Source organism: Dysidea avara, chromosome 4, assembly GCF_963678975.1.
Source record: "Dysidea avara chromosome 4, odDysAvar1.4, whole genome shotgun sequence".
NCBI classification, from domain to species: Eukaryota; Metazoa; Porifera; class Demospongiae; order Dictyoceratida; family Dysideidae; genus Dysidea; species Dysidea avara.
In genome coordinates, this window is record NC_089275.1 from 3426020 (window position 1) to 3444054 (window position 18035).

At 36.4% G+C, this 18035-nt stretch overlaps 1 protein-coding gene across 2 annotated transcripts; it reads left to right on the top strand.

The window, feature by feature from the left end:
- Nucleotides 1-4123: 4123 nt before the first annotated feature.
- On the top strand, nucleotides 4124-17320 carry LOC136253459 (opioid growth factor receptor-like protein 1). 2 transcript variants are annotated; one of them, XM_066046143.1, is made up of 8 exons: nucleotides 4145-4220; nucleotides 5452-5477; nucleotides 6689-6888; nucleotides 7219-7302; nucleotides 7360-7432; nucleotides 14017-14162; nucleotides 15682-15993; nucleotides 16956-17320. In XM_066046143.1, the coding sequence occupies exons 3-8, from the start codon at nucleotides 6817-6819 to the stop codon at nucleotides 17124-17126; spliced, it is 858 nt and encodes a 285-aa protein (XP_065902215.1). In that variant the 5' UTR covers nucleotides 4145-4220; nucleotides 5452-5477; nucleotides 6689-6816; the 3' UTR covers nucleotides 17127-17320. The 2 variants fall into 2 exon arrangements, with proteins under 2 accessions (XP_065902214.1, XP_065902215.1); XM_066046142.1 differs by lacking the exon at nucleotides 5452-5477 and having other exon boundaries at nucleotides 4124-4220.
- The last annotated feature ends 715 nt before the right edge of the window (nucleotides 17321-18035 follow it).

The following is an 18035-nucleotide window of genomic DNA, read 5'->3' on the forward strand; positions in this document are numbered from 1 at the left end:
ATTGTAGGGAGTTCTAGTTACTCTAGGAGAGTTCACAAAAGCATGCAAGGCGTTTTCTTTACTCCATGAAATTCTGCAAATAACTCCATATAAAATCTCAAATGATGTTAAAGACATACAGTAAAACTGTAACAAAATATTTACAATATCCAGCTTTATAATATTGGAAAGTCCAGTTCAAATACTCGCACTTGTTCTCAGAATCATGGTAGGGTAATTCCAGGCACGTTTCAAATACATAAGCATATCAGCTGCATCTTAATGCCACATTTTCAAAGTCTAATATATATATATATATTTGTAAATGTACAAAATCATGAGTATATTCGTACATATGTAGTTAGCTACTTATTTACAAATTTATATAATTAAATAAATCAAGAGATGGAGCTTGGATAATATGATCATCTAGTTGGTTCCATATACTAATCAAATGTACATTAAAATTCTGCCATCAATTTAAAGTATATAATTCTGACTATTCAGTGATGAACAGTTACAGGCAAACTATGTTTTTAGTATTGTTTACATTCATAGCTAATAAGCACATGGGAGGGAGTAAAGATGAGGTGTGTCAGAACAAGTTTGGATATTTAAACTGGGATTTGCAAAGTCTTTCATCATGCCATTTATCATCTTATTTGTACTTAGCTTTTGAGTCTTTGCATAATTATGTTTATTGGTGTTTTGTGCTGTACTTTGTGGTATTGTCCTTTGTCGTTATAATGTGTATTAATGTTGTTTTTGTATTGTTTATGTCAAGGGAAGCATGAAGACTATTGTTTCACAAGGGTAGTGCAGCTGGTGAAAACTAACATCGGTTACTTAGAACAAATTTAAGTATAATTGATCCAAGTGCACCAACTTCAACGGTCAAGTCTAAATACTTTTCTACCATGCTTACTTTTCCTTTGTCAAAACATTTTGGTACATGTGTATCAAACAGGTTTTCCTTGATTGCTTGTTAACATTAAACCAAATCAGGCCATCAAACTGATATCAAATGATCAATACAGATATTAAGCTTCAACTGTTCTCATGCAGTAGATACTAAAATACCCTTACATTCAGTCGTTCTGTCTTTGCTAATGGCAAGTGTGGCACATTTATCAAACCCAAAATTCATTCTATAATCTTTAGAAATGAATTTACATGTTTATTAGGTCTGTAAGACCTACAGCCTGTTCAAAGAAGCATGTTTAAAAAAAGTTGGAGAAAGTAGAAAAGTGGACCTGGGCAGCCTTGAACCTGCAACCATCCGATTTATGTTTACATGCTTACAGGTGGTCAGGATGTGTTCTCCTTGTTAATTGTATTGATCGTTGTTGTCATATCCACTTTTAGGACCTTTAAGTCATTCAAATTATATACAACAAATTAGAAACAACAAGGTCATCAACCCTGAATCCCTAGTGGAGATCACTCAACAGAATTGACAAGAGTCCCCTTGAAGTATTCCTGGTTTCACAGTTACATACCCAAGAGGCTTTCTATTCAGGGTATCAGCAGGTAGAAACATACTAGTCATAAGAAATATATGAACATTATCAGCAATCTTGTACATTATCAGCACTTCTAAAGCAGTGGCAGATCTAGGATTTTTTAAAGGGGGTTTCTGAAAGTTGGTATAGCTGAATAAAGAATCTGATAACATTTCTCCAGAAATTTTTGAGATTTTAGAAGCTCTGGAATTGAATTTTAGGCTACTTGTAGTTAGCAATTGCAATAAATCCATGCATTGCTTTAAACTGTAAATACTAGGCAAAGATGGTAACTATAAGCTGTAGCTTTGATTGTTCTATTAGAGTAGTTACTTGACTGCTCTATTAGAGTATATTGATCGTTTTTAATGCAGTGGGGGATGAAAAGTGAAGGGTTTAATAGCTATGAATGGTGTTAGTTAAGTGCAACTGCATGCATACTACTGAAATACAGTGGTATATAATTGTTCACTATGACAAAATGTCAATACAACAATGTTTATGCATTTAGACTGTCACTGAGCTAAATTTAAAAGGGGTTTCTGTCGAAACCCCAGAAACCCATCTGGATCCGCCACTGTAAAGCCCAACAATGTGTCACAGAATTGTCAGATCTATCCAAGTCATTCTCAAATTTTGGCGATTTCTCTTAGTAAGTAACGTTACCAACTTGTCTACTGGTCCTTAATACTTTAACTTCTTTTCTTACAGTCTTTCTGTTCCCATGACCAAACTATATGATCTGCTCTAGATGAAATTTAATGTCATCTGCCAATATTGAATCAGATGTAATTAACTCCGAGACACTTGACAAACATGTTTTAAGGTGGTAATTACTCACAACACTAGGATCAATGTCCTTATTTTCATGGTCAACACTGTCCTGCCATGTGTCAGCCACTATATGGAGTCCCCACCATCAAATCTGGACCATGAGATAGCAATCAGCCAATCTGTGATTTGAATTTGTTGAATGCTTTATTTTAGATACCATCTGGGCCAACAGCTCCCCATTTCTCGTTGAGAGGATTAAGATCATGAAATTTGTCAGCCATACTTACAATCAAATCAGCCTGAAAATTATGGTGTCTGTCATTTTCCCACCATGAATTCCAGAACTGGAAGACTTCATTCATTGAGAAACTCAGGAGAGTATGATTGGGTATAGTTATCATGCCCCATAGATGAAGTAAAATGCTCAAAGAACCTCATTGGTCATCACAACACTAATGAAAGCTTTGATCCCTCTATATTGCATGCCAGAATTATTTTGTTTCATAGCTAGTCACAAGTAGAGTGACTTCATTACTCAAGTCTTATTATGCAAATATGATACAATCATTCTATCAGGAGCTTATAAACATTAGAGGTGCAATTAAGGCAGTGCCAAATGTCTCACATTTATTGTGCCCTGTTCTATTGATTCTGCAGCAGCCCGTGATACATTGCCATTAATCTATATAATTATTTAGATCTCTTTATTACCATATTTCATGTGTTGGAGAAATTTTCATGAGTAAAAATAATAATCTTTTTCACCTTTAGGTTTGGGCAATGAAAAAATTAAACAATAAACTACGTATATAGCAGAGTAACTTTAGAAGAAAATGAGCTATTCACTTTAAACGAAAGTCAAAATAATTGTTTCTTACATCAACACCTTTACATTGAATCAGGGTAAAATAATGCCTCAGGAAGATAAAAGCAAAAGTGATGAAGTCTCAATACAAATATGGCAGTAAAGGACATCGGTCATTGGTCAAATATCAATGGCACTAAATTGATGTGATAAGGAGTGCAATTTGTAGGAAAGTTCATAATTGTATCACAGAGTGCTCCAGCTTTTTGCTCTACTAATATTCATTAAATTAATCATCGTACTATTAATAATCTAATTCATTTTTCATACAGTTGGTAATTGGCATAAGTATTAATGATCTAGTATGCAATTACAATCACTGAGGGGGACTGCTGTACACAGAGGCTCCAATTATCATGCCTTACCTCTATAACCTGCTACCACTGTTTACTACACCAATAATACTTTTTCTATGTATAATTACTACCTCACATCCTCATTTATCTGACAAGTTTTCTTGTATATCAGATTACGGAGGCTTCACTGTATTCTAAGTTCTTGTTTCCACTAGGCTTGCAGGCACATACAACCAAATACAATTACCAACAGGACAACCTAATAGAACATGTACTGTATGTACAGTGCATAGGCAGCACAGAATGTGTGGGTGGGAAAGATACACATACAGTATCACAATTCTATACTTATAGTAGTATACATTACAGAAAGTCTCACTACCGGCCATCACTCTGACAGGTCCCAGTGTCACTACCAGTTGAGTGGTACATGTGAAATTAGCTAAACTGTCTTCATAGAAAGGAACTCCATTACTTCCAAGTGAACAAGTGATTGTTGGGAACAGCAAGTAATGGCCAAACAACTAAAAATTATAACAGCAAGGACAGATACAGTGGTTTTAATTTAATTCTTGCATGGATGAACAAATTAATTAACGATCCCGTGGAATGATGCAATGAATTTGGGTCACCCAGGTGACCCAACTGAGCATGTTACTGTCTGTAGGCAAATGTGTAGCCACACCCATTAGTCAGCAAGTGAAACGTGATAGTATACGTAAATATACGTGTTTTCGGATTCGCTTGCTTTAATTTTCTGACTGAAGACCTAGGCTTCTGATGAACAGGATCAACCAATGGAAGGTACACTGTTCTCTTACATTCTCTATACCCGTGTTCGTTGTACAGTAGCCACCGGTGTGAGTTATAGTCAAGTAAGGGAGTGGATTGGCGTAGAGTAAGGAACTGAGGTCCTTCGCTTTTTCTCAGTTTCGTGAGGGGGCGAAAAGAACGGATTTGGTGGTCCAATGCCAACAGTGGTGGATCTCCAAGACAGTTTTGTCACAGATACGGTCATGTCTATCTAGCGTATTAAACACTTAAGCCAGGCATACTTAATTAATTTTCTCATCGATCCCCACCCACATCACTTTTCACTCTACCGCCTATTGCTGTGCAATCACAGCCAGCTGGCCGCAAATGTCTCTTACACCTCAGAGGTAAATCATCAGACGCATATGACTAGAAGAGACTTGTAGCTATGCAGGAGCTGATCAAGATTTTTGGAAAGGCGGTCAAAATGAAATCATATACAGGAAAGACATGCTTTAGTGTGAGAAGCACAGTCACTACTCACTAGCATGCGAAGCATACCAACCTATAGAGGCATCAGTGGAGGCATCTTCCCCTGAAAATTAGACCCTCTGCATGAGATTGATCTCAGCATGATTTTATTATGAAATTTAGAATTATTATGGTTGTGTACCACATGTTGTTTTGATTTTGTGTGTGTGTGTGTGTGTGTGTGTGTGTGTGTGTGTGTGTGTGTGTGTGTGTGTGTGTGTGTGTGTGTGTGTGTGTGTGTGTGTGTGTGTGTGTGTGTGTGTGTGTGTGTGTGTGTGTGTGTGTGTGTGTGTGTGTGTGTGTGTGTGTGTGTGTGTGTGTGTGTGTGTGTGTGTGTGTGTACTTATAATTAGCTCACTGATCATGTTCTCTTTATTTTCATATTGTCTATACATAGCTAATAGCCTACATATGTTACCAAGAGTTCATAATAAACATAATGAGGGTTACTTAGTAAGTCGAGTTGAGCTGCTAATTCCAGTACTTAACTGATTACCACACAAGTGGCCTCTGCATGCTACATCTGGCGTAGTCGGCCATAGTAGTCTTGTTAGATGTGTTTGTCCATTGTATCTGTGTAATTCTTTTGCGTAGCTTGTTTTTTTGTATTTGTGTTTGCAAAGGCCTTTTTGCCTTCTGTACTTACCTTAGTAACTCTTTCATTAAACTAATAATAATAATTAATAAAGTGTTCATGCTGGCATACCCAATAAATTAATTACTGTATACACAGCACCTTGTGTTTGTTTAGTAACTTTCTGAGTGGAGCACTTCTCTGTAAGTGCAGTGATGCTAGAAGTCCATTTCACAAAAAAAACTCACCCAGTGCAGCAAGTTCCCCATACTGTACATTTTGTATTGGGCATTTTGGTGCCATGTAATAAATGATGCAATAACTTGTGACACATGGCAGATACCTCATATTTCAGACCAGATTTGGAAAGCGCAGTGAATAGTAAATGAGCTATAGCACTAGGAAATGTATCAAAAACAAAATCATTCTGTATCTGGCAAGTTGAATGATGGATATTAGGAAGGAAACGTTCTGCTGGCATTCCAAATGTCTTGATTACCACTACACTGATGTTACAATGAAATAAATACATTGTAAATTAGCTCTGCAGTAGGCCTGAGTCAAATATGCTAATTTTTCCCAAATGCTTTCAGGCATTTGTACCTGTTATGTTCTTCAGGTGTTCCCATTATGCTTGCATTATGCTCCTATAATTATTATAATTTAGCAACACTTCTTACAGAACATTTTAATCAATGAATGCCCTTAGAGTATTTCACTACAAAATTACTGTTCTATTAGAGGCTATCGATCTAAAGAGCTATTTACAATGTAGTTGAATGCTCTATTACAGTTCGCAGTTTCCACTGACTGCTCTATTAGGGAGTATCGATCTATTTTCACAAAACTAAGCTGCATAATTTGAAATGTCCACCTAATATTATGCTAGCATTGTGCTGACAAAGCACTCCAGCCTATTATGCTTTATTATGCTGGCATATTTGATGCAGGCCTACTCTGCAGGTTAGTTTGTGAACTTAACAGTGTTTCCGTGATTAAGTACAATAACGTCTGTTTTGTAGCAAACTTCTTCAAAGAGCATTATAGTTGGTTTGATAAAATTGTATATTGAAAACTGGAGCTCTTCATAAAGATTACACTTATAGATATTGGTTTATAGAAATATTTCTAAGAGAATGTCAGAATTGTTCTTAAGTGGATATAATTTTATGTCCTGTGTTATGTCAATTTTGTGTACAGTGTACATAATGCCCTGATCAAAATTACTAATGTTGGGATTCATCAATAAAAGTATTGAAATAAGAGCATCAATACAATGTAGCTTTGTGCTACTTTGGCACTGACATCCTGTCTATTTCTCACCTACAGTAGCTACACATATACTGTATGTTGCATTTTATATGTACCATCACCCATTAACTACTTTGTATTCTTTGAATTGCTGCTACTATAGAAAGAAACTTAGATAGTGACAGCCAAGCCACAGTCTACAGTCAAGTTACAAAGATCTTAGACAGTCAGGCTAAGGAGGACATCAATGGTGCTAAGTCAGCAGATACTGACATAGTTAGTGACAAAGACATGGACAGCAGTGATGATGAAAAGAGCAATGTTCCTAGACCATGGGACCGGTTTTGGCGATCTGACGATCCGGTATGACTATGTAGTGTATCTCTCTATCAACTCTATCAGCTGTGGCTGGGGTTGATGGGACATAGTTTGTACATGTATGTGTACTGTATGTAACTAAAGTAGTACTGATAAAGTCAGATTAGGAATCCAAGGATATTTCAGGATGATTACCAAATTTTGGTGCATATGTTACGCCACGAACCATAAACTGTTTTAATAGAGCATAGAATACTAATTGTTGCTGGTTTAAAATGATACCACCACATTTTTTGTATATTATTTCATATACTGTACCATTCACTGTTTGCTTATTAGGTGCAGTTTGCATGAACTTTGTGTGTTCATTTGTAGGTGAAGAAAAGAAAGATCATGATCCCTCAGAATCCGTCAACTTGGAGTGTGCAAGACACAGTGGCATACAGGAGAGGTTACCCTGTAAGGGTACATCTGATTGATGTGTTGCCATGGTGTTACTGACTACTTTGCTGTTAGGGAAAGAAAGACAATCCAGCACTGAAATATAATTTGAAGTTTTATCAGAACAACATTCCATCAGCCCGAAAAGGTAGTAAATACACCTGTGTTTGCTGTGTGTGTGTGCGTGCGTGCGCGCGTGCGTGCGTGCGTGCGTGCGTGGGTGTGCGTGTGTGTGTGTGAGAGAGATGGGCAGTTTGCATTGGCAAGAGTTCGACTGTCCATATCTCACTCAGCAGGTGATGGTACAGGTGGTGTCCAAACAGACACTTAATTTTGTGAGATATGAGACAGCCTGCTGTCCTGCCCTAGGAGGATTTGCCAATGCTGACTCATAGCACCTGGATAGTGCACAGCTGTCCCAGTGCTTGTTCACTGGGTAGGCATGACTGTGCTAAGGCTTTGCGTGACCAAGTCTTGTGTGAAACTAATTAAATTATGGGCTATATATTATCTGCATAAAAAGATTGATGATTGTCTTTCTTTTTTATAGTCCCAATGGTATGCATGTAACATTCATATGTATGTTTACGATGTGGTAGACGTAAACAAAATTGTCATAATAAAACCACCTTCATGCAAGTATGCTCAAGTTACTACAACAATCATGGTGAACAGTTTAAGCTAATCCCAACACTGTAGTGTACATAGACTAAGGAAGTTATGGCTACAAATGTAAGCACATGTAATTTACTTCCAGTATAATCACTGTACATCTTTGCTGTTCCTACTAGTGCTATACTGTAATTCCAAAACTACTCACAACAGTAAGCTGAACTTTGGTGATCCATTCCTTGCACAAGAGATAATGCCTGAGTAGAAAGGAATTTGGAGTTGTGTAAAGTAGCAGGTTTTTGCTGCAACTTGAGTAGACTGCCAAAGTTTCAATCTTTTATGATAAATAAGTTTGAATATAGCACTAGACATATGGAACAGCAAGAAGTTTGATTTGTACAGAAACAATTTGGAAAATAAATTGCAGGTATTAATAATTATGACTGCTACAAGCTGTAAAGATGGGTCTTTGCTCAATCTGTTCAACATTGAATGGCCAATCTATCAAGATATTGTGGCTTCTGTGTCATGTAGACCTGAGTTGCATAATTTGGGGCATAATGATGCACAGCTGGGCATAATTTGAGTGAAATTTGAAGCATTGCTCAAAGGCTTAATAGGCAATTTAAAAGAATAATAGGGCTCGGGCCTACTGTCATGTGGAACAACAAATGAATGATGATGCTAAACTCTATTTTTACCATGAGCATCCAAAACTCACATGTATTTTGTTGTATGCAACTGAAACAAATAGGCATTTTCTTACTCTACAAATCCAGTGGTGTATAGACTTATTGATTTATAGCTGCATGTTTCACCACATACTAACATGATTACATATTCTTATAAATTTCATGTGTTGCCCATTATTTGACCGGATCTGCAAAAACCCAACACAATTGTGCATTTCTTCCAATTCCTGTTCATTAAATATTTATAATCTACTTAGCCAAGTGTACCCTCTGGCAAAGTGTCAGCCTCACATGCCAAAATCTTTTGGAGTTACAGCCCTACAAAGTAGCAGCAACAGAAAAATTGATATGTACAGCAAGTATAGGGAAAATATATTACAGGCGTTTACTACAACGACTATAACTTACAAATGGATTGATGTACAGACCTGAAATTTTTGCCATCTAGGGATGAGCCAATTTTCCCACCTATTTTTCTATTTTGTTTAAAATTTCTCTATTTTGCTGACCATCAATCAAAATTAATTGCAGTATCTCAAGGTATCTTGATCACTAGTCACCATTCCCATAAGCATACATTGTCCTAATACCATGCATGGCTGTTCTATTAGAGTAGCTCAATCCTTTTCATACAACAAAACTACTAAGTTGCCATTCCTAACTTGGTGCCCATTTTTCCAATTTTCACCTATTTTTCCAGCATTTTGCTGTGCTTTTACCAACATATTTTTCTAAATTGTATAATTCGTATCACCATCGTGTTCACCATGAATAGGGGAATCGATAGTTGGGTAATTTTATCCCTTTATCACCTTCTTCACTGCATACAAAGGCAAAAATTATGAAGAAAAATTGGTCACATAAGATCGCTTTGATGTGACATAAACAAACTGTGTATCCTTGGGTCTACTGCAAGATTTTCCAACACCTCTTGACTAGGCAAATAAGATGATATCCAGTTTTTTATTGTTAGTCTCTTCTTTCCCTAAGAAAAAGGCATTCAAAACTGTATGGAGTTTTTTCAAATTATACGCTAACATTTCACACATTATAATATTATGCTATATACTGTAAATTTAGGCTTGCAAGATTGTGTCAGGCCAGTTTTTACTCAGCTGTTCACATGTTATATGTATACGTAGGTGAAGTTATGCATTGTACAAAGAAAGAGTACACAAGTCTTAATCATGCTATTACTCAGAGAGGCAAGCATGAAATAGACCATCTTGTTTGCGTGGTCATTGAAGTTCAAATATCATATTTTATTTTTGTAGAGTTATGTGTGTCACATAAACATTGTTTGTGATGCAGTTGACATAAACAAAACCATGGTCCTTTCTTTGTTTAAAATTCCTTCATATGCCTTCATACTTGTATGTGCAAGGCTAAACTGTACCTTGTTGCATTATGTTATCTGTATTGTAGAGCGTACTTTTCTTTTTTTGTAACAGTGTGCATATGATAGGTTGAAAATGAAGTGTAATGACCACTTCTCTTAGATTGGGACAGCATTCACAATCACATGCAAAATTAATTAATTTTATAAGCTGTCTGGCACCATTCTTTTTTTTTTGTTTGATGCAATGCGGTTTACCAGTCATAATTGTGATACAATATTTATCGAGAAACAAGTACAGGAATAATTAGAAATACTTTTTAAGTTCAAATAGAGTGAACAATTAAGGCCTCACAGCAGATCATGACCTAAACTACAGACTCATGTGAGTGGTGTCTTCTCCACTCACAAGGGGCACACCGGCTTACTGTGGCAGCCAAGTATACAAAATCTGCATGCATCTGTTGTGAAACTATTAATTATCAAGCCACTGTGTGTGCAGCATATGACTGGATAGAATTGTATTATTGTATTAATGCTTTACAGTGACCAGCACTGAAGGTCTGCAGCAACATGTGCTGCAGCCTTAGGATTACCTAACCTAATTACAAGCACTTACACTTACTGACTTATAGCTGAAAAGGTGTAACAGAAAAGGGGCCAAAGTAAGGAAAAAAATCCCTCCAACCCCAGGAATCGAACTGCAGGTCACCCAATGTCTAGTCGGGGCCACACTCAGTCTCCTCCAGGAGGGATGGATTTTCTTCCTTAATCCTAAAGTATTTATTGTATTAATGCTTTACAGTGACCAGCACTGAAGGTCTGCAGCAACATGTGCTGCAGCCTTAGGATTACCTAACCTAATTTCAAGGACTTACACTTAGTGACTTATAGCTGAAAAGGTGTAACAGAAAAGGGGCCAAAGTAAGGAAAAAAATCCCTCCAACCCCAGGAATCGAACTGCAGGTCACCCAATGTCTAGAAGAAACCTTTGTTGCCTCTGTGGGATTGGTTGTGAAGCTACACAATGCTCCTATAAAAATTGAATCATACGGAGTTTATATGAACCATTAATTTGTCTACTAACTTAACCCAATCACCAGATGACCGGTTGTATGGCACCATCCCTACTGCTCGTATATCCCATAACCACTGGACCCATTCATTGATGCTGATATTTTATTTAATGCCCTGTTTTGTTTTAAAAATGTATTGTAAATGTGTGCACTAGTTCCTAAGAATTACCACGTGCAGGCTGGGCTTTACATTGCTTCTGTAATGCTAGAAGTCTCCTGCAAAGTAAGGTGACACACCAACACCTTCACCACTACAGTTTACCATACCTGCTAGCAATGTTTTCAGAAGTGTTGTGAGGGGGCCCTGCATTGAACTGGAATTCACACAGACTGGGCAACAGAAAATTGGCAGAACAGATTAAAAAAGTACAATAACATAAAACATGCAGTACACATTATATAAACGTCTTAGCTCACTTAGCTAGCTAGTGGCATGATAAGGAAATGTGATCTAAGGAAGTAGTCACAAAAGTATTTGATTCATGTGGTACATACAAGTGATGTTTGTCTTGCACACCATAGTAGCTGAGTTGTATGGACATGACATTCTAAATATGAGCAATAGCATCTAATACAAGAACAATGAACAGTACAGTAAAATTCATATCAAGAAAGAAAACTTAGCAGGAATTATTGCCGAAATTAATAATAACGAATGAAACACAAATTAACACAAAATAAACCCTATAGCAGACATTTTGGACCAAGAATTTTGGCAAGAGGATTCTACTACTGTGTCATTATTTCAAAGAGTTTTAGAGAGACTTCATTGGAATAACAAGCAGCTTAATAGTCCTGTCTAGCACTAAAGTTTTGTAATTATTAGGGGATAATCTGACACCACTATGACATTGCTTATATTATATATGTATAGCTAGGCAGAGATCACAGAACTGAAGACATTTTGCTGAGTACTTGCTGATTTATGTACAGGTAATCGCTACCGTCAAGAGTTCATAGCAATAATTGTGAACTCTCACTACATACACCAATTTTCGTCACTTTGACCAGACGTAGACAAATACCCATAAACTACATACCCTTTTGTATACTGCAACAAAGCAAAATATGTTGGAATTTATCTTGAGTAGTCGAATAAAATGATATCCAGTTTTTATCATTAGACCCTTTCTTCACTTAGACAAAGTATTCAAATAAATCAATGGGATTCTTTAATGATATGCAAGTATTTACCCATCGTAATCAATGTAAAATGTAGGCTTGCACAAATATGTTGATTGTAAGTAGATCCAGTTACATTGTAATATTATAATATTTGATTAGTCACACTTGGAAAGGCTATAAGATGCCCAGGTCCCATTTGCAGATCTGGTCACTTTTTCCTTGTAATTATAATCCATGCAAAAGCAGCCAAGCTAGTGCGAAGCCTGGGCATGGGTGAAAAAAATTGTGAAATCAAAGGTGATGGCCATCATGATGACAACCGGTGTGAGTAGGTCTTGATCATACGTAGTGTACTAGCCTGCTAATCAGTTATAATATTGGCATCGATTTGATGGAATACCAGAGAAGTTACAGTGGTATTGTATTGTGGAGTTTATTTGATTACTTTTTAAATACTTAATAGACTTCACATCTAAGGATTTTAAATAGAACACATATAGACTGCTCTAGAAAAATACTAGATTTTCCATTGGAAGATCTATGAAATTATTATTGGGTATATAGGTTTTAGCTAGAATTTTCATTTATAAAGTAGAAATTAAGTGAGGTGAACAACTGTAAAAACATTTGCTCAGTGGTTAAGGATTTTGGTGTGCAATGTGGAGGTCCCTGGTTCAAACACTGGTTTGAATGCTGGTAAGCTTTACTCATGCACCTTTTTTCCTGAGGTGACTGTTCTATTAGAGTATCCCAACCCTGTGATTTACAGTTGTTTGGTTTTTGCCTTGTAACTCTATAGCTATTAATGCGATTTCTTTATAACCACTAAAGGTTTGAACTACTATGGTTAGCCTATACACATACCAATTTTTATGTCATTCTCTTAAGCAGTTTATCCTGTAGGCATAAAAACAAGTTGGCTTTTTTATGTAAATAATTGTACATAGCAGCTCCATGACTCTTTATCAAACATGGTACATGATTGTGGCGCTATACATTCTTTAAGTGTACCAAAGCTCAAGAAACTCGAACTGTTTTATAATGGCTTTTGTAAAGTGTGCAAAAAGAATAATCTAAGCCCCACAAGCCCCCTAAATGAAGAAAAAAACAAAGAAAGTAGACTAAAATTTGAGGGCTTGTATTTAACGATTACATTAGGCTATCTTCCTCAAGTTTGGTATGTATAAAAATCATTCCAATTTAGGAAGGGAGCATAGAGCTATTTATGTATACATGAAAATTACATTTTCTTTCTTCCTGTAAATATACTCATGGTGTGTTGTGCTGGCTTTCTTGGCTGCATGACACACTACCACGTGTCTTGATTAGAGCAGTCATTGAAAGCTCAACAATATAAGTAAGTAAGCTGATTTTCAAGTTGAGAATGAAGTTAATTAAAATGATAATTTTAATGTAGTTTTCACATACGTAACTGAAGAAGCAGCCTACCCAATTGTCATCAATATCTAGGAACCAACTGTCCATGTCTCGCACAATTGGTGAATTTTCTTTCCTTTAAATTCTGTGTTTATTTACTCACATTTTTTATTGTCTGTTCACCTTCACCTATGTTCCATGTCACTAAATATCACAGTGAAATACTTGTTATCTGTCTGATGGTTTCATTCTGTAAGAACTGGCCCCATAATGGCATTACTAAATGCTTCAAATATTCTACAGTGACAAAACTTACTTGTTCTGGCTTGTATTATAATGAACTTTGCTTGCAATAAAATTGTAATAGCTTCATAGTGCTATGTGGTATGTTAGCATATTAGCAAGTGGCCTGTTTAGCAGAAATTGATAAGGAGAAATGAAACTTGGCTAAAGTGAAGATGAACAGATTGGCATGTTCATTGTTGTACCATTGTGAGTGTTGTTGTTTCAACAGGTGATTACATTGATAACATACATGAACTGTGGTGGGGCAACTACAATCATTTGGAGTGGGACCACAGTTACATTGGGTGGTTGTTCCCCATCAGAGAGAAAGGATTAAACATGCATGCCCATGAGTTGCAGCTTCATGAGGCTAAGGTGAGAAGATTGCATTTTAATGCTCTTATTAGTGGAAGCTGTCAACATGTGATTACTGTACTTACTGTGAACTGTGTGTAAAGTACATATCATGTAGCTAAGGGTTGTAACGAGCTTGTTGTGATAGGTCATGTTAGAGGGACCATGGCTGCTTGATGGGTCTATCATAAGTACAATGGCTAAAGGTACTGTGCAGTTAAGTAAGTACAAATGAATTGGCCCAGGAAAAGATGATGTTGCTATAGAGTAAGTAAAATTGATGGAGGTACATTGAGGTAAACACTAGGAGGTTGCATGTAGGATGGAGTCGGATAAAGGATGGCTTAAATGTTCAGGACTTGGGTGTTTAAGGGTCTGGATTCCGATTGTTGGAACTGAAATTAATTTATTGCAGTAATGCAAAATTTATTATACAGTGTAGTACATACGAAGCAGCAAGTATAAGTATGCAAATATGTGAATTTTGGATTATCACTTAGAGATAGCCTATTGGAAAAAGCCATAAGGGTTTTCAGTATGGTAAATTACATCCATGACTCCATACCTCTGTTACTAAAATTCTGCTGCCCATTGGTCTATCTGTGCAACTGGATATCTGTAATGAAGGTACTGGAGCAACGTGCTGAGATCAGTGAAATGACATGAACAATGTATGTACTGCAAAGTCCAGCAATGAACAGGACTGTGATCTTCTAAACACTTACATCATTTGTGGAGAGCACTAAAGAAGAATAGACTTCTTACTACAAAATCCAAACTGGTTATCACTTAGGTGACCTGATTTCTCCATAACAGCTAACAGCTTGCGGTTTCACATCTGGCACTCACCACATTTGGAATCAGCACAAAAAAATGGTCTAGAAAAAGTTATAAAGTAGTTTATACTCTAAAACAAGGCCATCTGAGGACTACTAGCCTACAAGATCCATCAACTCACTAGTATCACACAGGTGCTGAGGGTGTACAGAATCTGTAACACTGCATGTATTAAATTCTTTTAGCATGTTTAAAAGGTTTATAGTAATCTGTGCTTGTGGTAGTGTAGATATCCTCTGCACATGCACTTATAAATGGATACACACTATGTGAAATGAAGTCTGGGTCCACAAGCGAGGACTACTGTATAGAACAAAGTTAGATATAAACTTTTTACTGTTACATAAATGTACATAAATGTAAAATCGTTATTTCTGTGTCTGCTTTTGACTATGTCCTTTTCTCTTCAAACAAAACTTAATTTGTTTTATTAATTTGAAACCATGATTGACCAGCATATAAAAATGTCTCAGGGAAATAAAAGACAAAAAATTAATGTTGAATTTTCAATGCAAAAATGGTTGCTATAAAGGTCATCAAGTTCAAGTCTGTGGTGGCACTATATAAAAATGTCCTAATTATGGAGAGCAATTTGTGTGGAAAGTTTCAAAATGTGCCGCTATACCACTCTATAATCAAATGCCTTGAGTGTTATCTTTCCAGTTGCTATAACATTTAGGATATCTCATTGTTTCACATGCAGGAAATCTGCAAGGACAAAGTTGCTCATGGTAGGGTACTAAAGTCCTATAAGATGATGTTGGATTTCTATGGGATGAGGTTGAAGGATGATAAGACTGGTGAAGTAGAAAGAGCTGATAACTGGAAAGAACGTTTTAGTCATTTAAATCACTACACACGTAACCACTTGCGTATTACAAGGATACTAAAATGTCTTGGTGAGATGGAGTATGAGCACCTGAAGTCTCCTTTCATACAATTTGTGCTGAATGAGATTATTGTTGAGCAAACGTTGTACAATTGTCTTCAAAGTTGTATCGACTACTGGCTGCAGGTATGTGTGTGTACTGTGTAATGTAATGTAGTGCATAGGCAGTGGAGACGGGAGGCCCCCCCCTCCCCCACACACACTTTTATTGGACAATGCTTGCAATCAAGATACTCTAATAGAACAGTCAGGATCTAAATACTCTAATGGAGCAGTCACAATACTCGGAGAAGCAGTGTAGCAATCTACTTAATTACGTATGTGTAGTTATAAGTAAGAGATATAGTTGGTGGAGGGCAGTTATTGTCAGCAAGTAGTTATCTTTTGTTTGGTTTTCAGCTTAGAGCTGGTCTGGCCACCTCACTCTTTGGCCTGCTCCACTGCCCCTGATGTATGTACTGTGTACACTGTATGTGTAGAGTGTGTGTGTGTATGTGTGTGTGTGTGTGTTTTACACTACAACATCAGCTATGTTTTATAATCTGCTATTGCTATGGCATTTATAATTACCACTGTAGCATTCTTAGAGGTCCCTAGTAGGATAAGATTACTAATGAAGTTTTTCACCATTATTCAAACAACTAGGCTTGCATCAAATATGCCAGCATAATAGGCAGGAGTACTAGTGTATACCAGCTTAATAATAGGTGGATACTTCAAACTTAATTCCATGAAAACAGATCAATACTCCCTAATAACCAGTCAGTGGAAACTGCAAACTGCAACAGAGCACTGTTAATAGCTCCTGATACTCTCTAATAGAACAGTCACTTTATAGTGAAATACTCCAATAGAGCATTCACTGATTAAAATGTTAAAAGATAATTTTAAGGATCATAATGCAAGCATAATGGGAACACCTGAAGAGCATAATAGGTGAAAAATTTGGGAAATTCCTGAAAGCATTTTGGGAAACATTTTAAGCATATTTGACTCAGGCCTACAAAAAACACATAATAGAAACAGAGTATGTATGCATGCAGTTATGTATGTATATAGAGTGTGTACTAATCTATGGTTTATATTAGGTCATTAGGGATGATAAAGAAAGAGAAACTCTTTTAAATAGTGCAGAGGAGTTAGCTAAAACAACACAACCTGAGAAAAAGGAGGCCAAGAAAATATTACCACCAGGAAATGATACACAACCAGAAATAGACGCACAAATCAAGAAAGCAACAAAGTCTACGCAAGCATGAGCTAGTAAACAAACACAGGCCAAAAAGAAAAAAATAGTTAAATAATATACATGAATGCAATATATTATTATTATGCAACAATCTAAGTTTCAAGCTACATACTGTAACCCGTTGTATTATGTATGCGTATATTATCCACCAGTATATTAACATTAGAAGATGGTGTAACTAACACATAATGTTTATTACAGTAGGACCCTGATCATCTAGTAATGATTCTCTGAACAGTAATTGTTCTATTTGAGTATTTAATCAATGAGTGCAAGTTCTATTAGAGCATATGTATTTGAGCAGAGCTGTGTAATGGAGGTCCCACTTTATAGAGCTACAGATATTAGCATAGCTGACAACAAAGTTGTTGGTGACTTGGCAAAATAATTCTAATCATTTGAATAAATTATCAGTTGCTATAATACCACCCTCACCAATCGCAAAGTGAAAATTATGCAAGATGCATATGAGCAGGCCATCACACTTGTTGGCCGGAGCGGGTTGTTGTTTGATGGCCTTTCTGGCCATCTTATCTACTAAAACCAAATCAGGATTTCTACCATGATCAGTAATGTTAATCGTAAAACAGTTTATAGCCATCTTCTAAACTGAAGATGTACCAAGTTACATGTGGTACTATTGGTCAAACGGTGCAAAATTGGCAATCGATTCCTCACCTCTAATAGTGAAACTTCATGCATCAATGATGAAGTTCTGCTTTGTTTTTTTTATCATTGTTTGTTTGTCTGTACGTTAGTCCTAAACCCTGTTGAATGACCACAATAAATACCAACTGGTTATAGTGATCCAAGTAGCTAGTTGACTGATTATATATGTAGCTTATTTTCCAATTAATGCTTGCAAATGACCCTATACAAATGTATCTAACTTGATAATGACTCTAGCTGAGTGACACGT